The sequence below is a fragment of the Alligator sinensis genome, unplaced genomic scaffold (genome assembly GCF_000455745.1).
Source record: "Alligator sinensis unplaced genomic scaffold, ASM45574v1 scaffold607_1, whole genome shotgun sequence".
Taxonomy (NCBI): Eukaryota; Metazoa; Chordata; order Crocodylia; family Alligatoridae; genus Alligator; species Alligator sinensis.
This window is the reverse complement of record NW_005841935.1, coordinates 4,634-5,663: the sequence shown is the minus strand read 5'-3', so window position 1 is coordinate 5,663 and position 1,030 is coordinate 4,634. Positions and strand designations below refer to the sequence as shown.

General features: G+C 36.3%; 1 protein-coding gene across 1 annotated transcript in view; it reads left to right on the top strand.

Moving 5' to 3' along the window:
- Positions 1 to 651, top strand: part of PCGF3 (polycomb group ring finger 3) — a gene marked incomplete at its 3' end in the record, with an annotated part of 97,757 nt that extends 97,106 nt beyond the window's left edge. Inside the window, exon 12 of the mRNA XM_025199066.1 lies at positions 530 to 651. Within this exon, the coding sequence (XP_025054851.1) occupies positions 530 to 651 (122 nt within the window). The remainder of the gene's footprint in view (positions 1 to 529) is intronic.
- Positions 652 to 1,030: the final 379 nt, after the last annotated feature.

Here is a 1,030-nt window from a genome sequence, read left to right as displayed (position 1 = left end):
CCCCGCAAAATAAAACAACAAACAAAACCAGCCAATGCTAACTATGCTGATGATTCAGCTTAGTGGTTTGAATGTTTATCCAGGAAGTGGGAAATGATTTTTTTTTTTTCTTAAGCTATCCACCACCTAAAAGGTGTTCAGGCCTGCATCTCCTACTTCCCTGGGGGAGTGCTTTTGCCACCAGGCTATAGACAAAACTGAAATGAGACTGTTCTATAACTAGTGACTCTTAAATACAAAATGAATGAGCAGCGTCTGGAGCAGGGACCTGAATCCAGGAGTCTTTCCTGCCAAGGATATACCTTCAAGATCTAGAATTCTAAGAGTAGAACTTGCCTGTCTTTTCCTTTTCCCTTTTCTGTTAAGATTACAAGTTCCTTTTCACACACAGCATAAGGATAGGTCTTTCCATTGTCTTTGGAGGAAATTATGCACGTTTAATCTAGCTTTTGTCTGTTTGTATCTTGTTCTATAAGTGTGTTTTTTGTCCCTTAATAAATTTAAATCCTTCTTCCTTTTTTCCCATCAGCTGGATATATTATGCAATGAAGAAATACTTGGCAAGGACCACACACTCAAGTTTGTAGTTGTTACTAGATGGAGATTTAAGGTAAAAATCAATTCCTTTGTCATGATTTCCCTTATTCTGGGGTAAAATCATTAACGGATTACAAAAAAAAGTTTATTAAACAGCTACTGTATGGTTTTATACTGTAGTAAATTTAAAACTGACTAAAAAGTGTTAAAATATGTTTATCTTGGTTCAGAGGAAAAGTGAAGGCAGGAATTGAAAAAAATGGGGAAAGAAAGTGAGTACTTTCTCATTTACAATGACTGGTGTGAAATTGATAAAGGAAGCTGGAAGGCATTAGGGAAAACAGTTTCTGGCTGGAAAGGCTATAAGGATTAATTGATTAAAACATATTAGGAACAAGAAATCCATACAAATGCTTAGACTTTTATTCTAGATATAGAGAGAGCTGGATAGCAGTGTTAGTCTGAAGTCTGGCTGAAGACAGAGCAGGCAGGA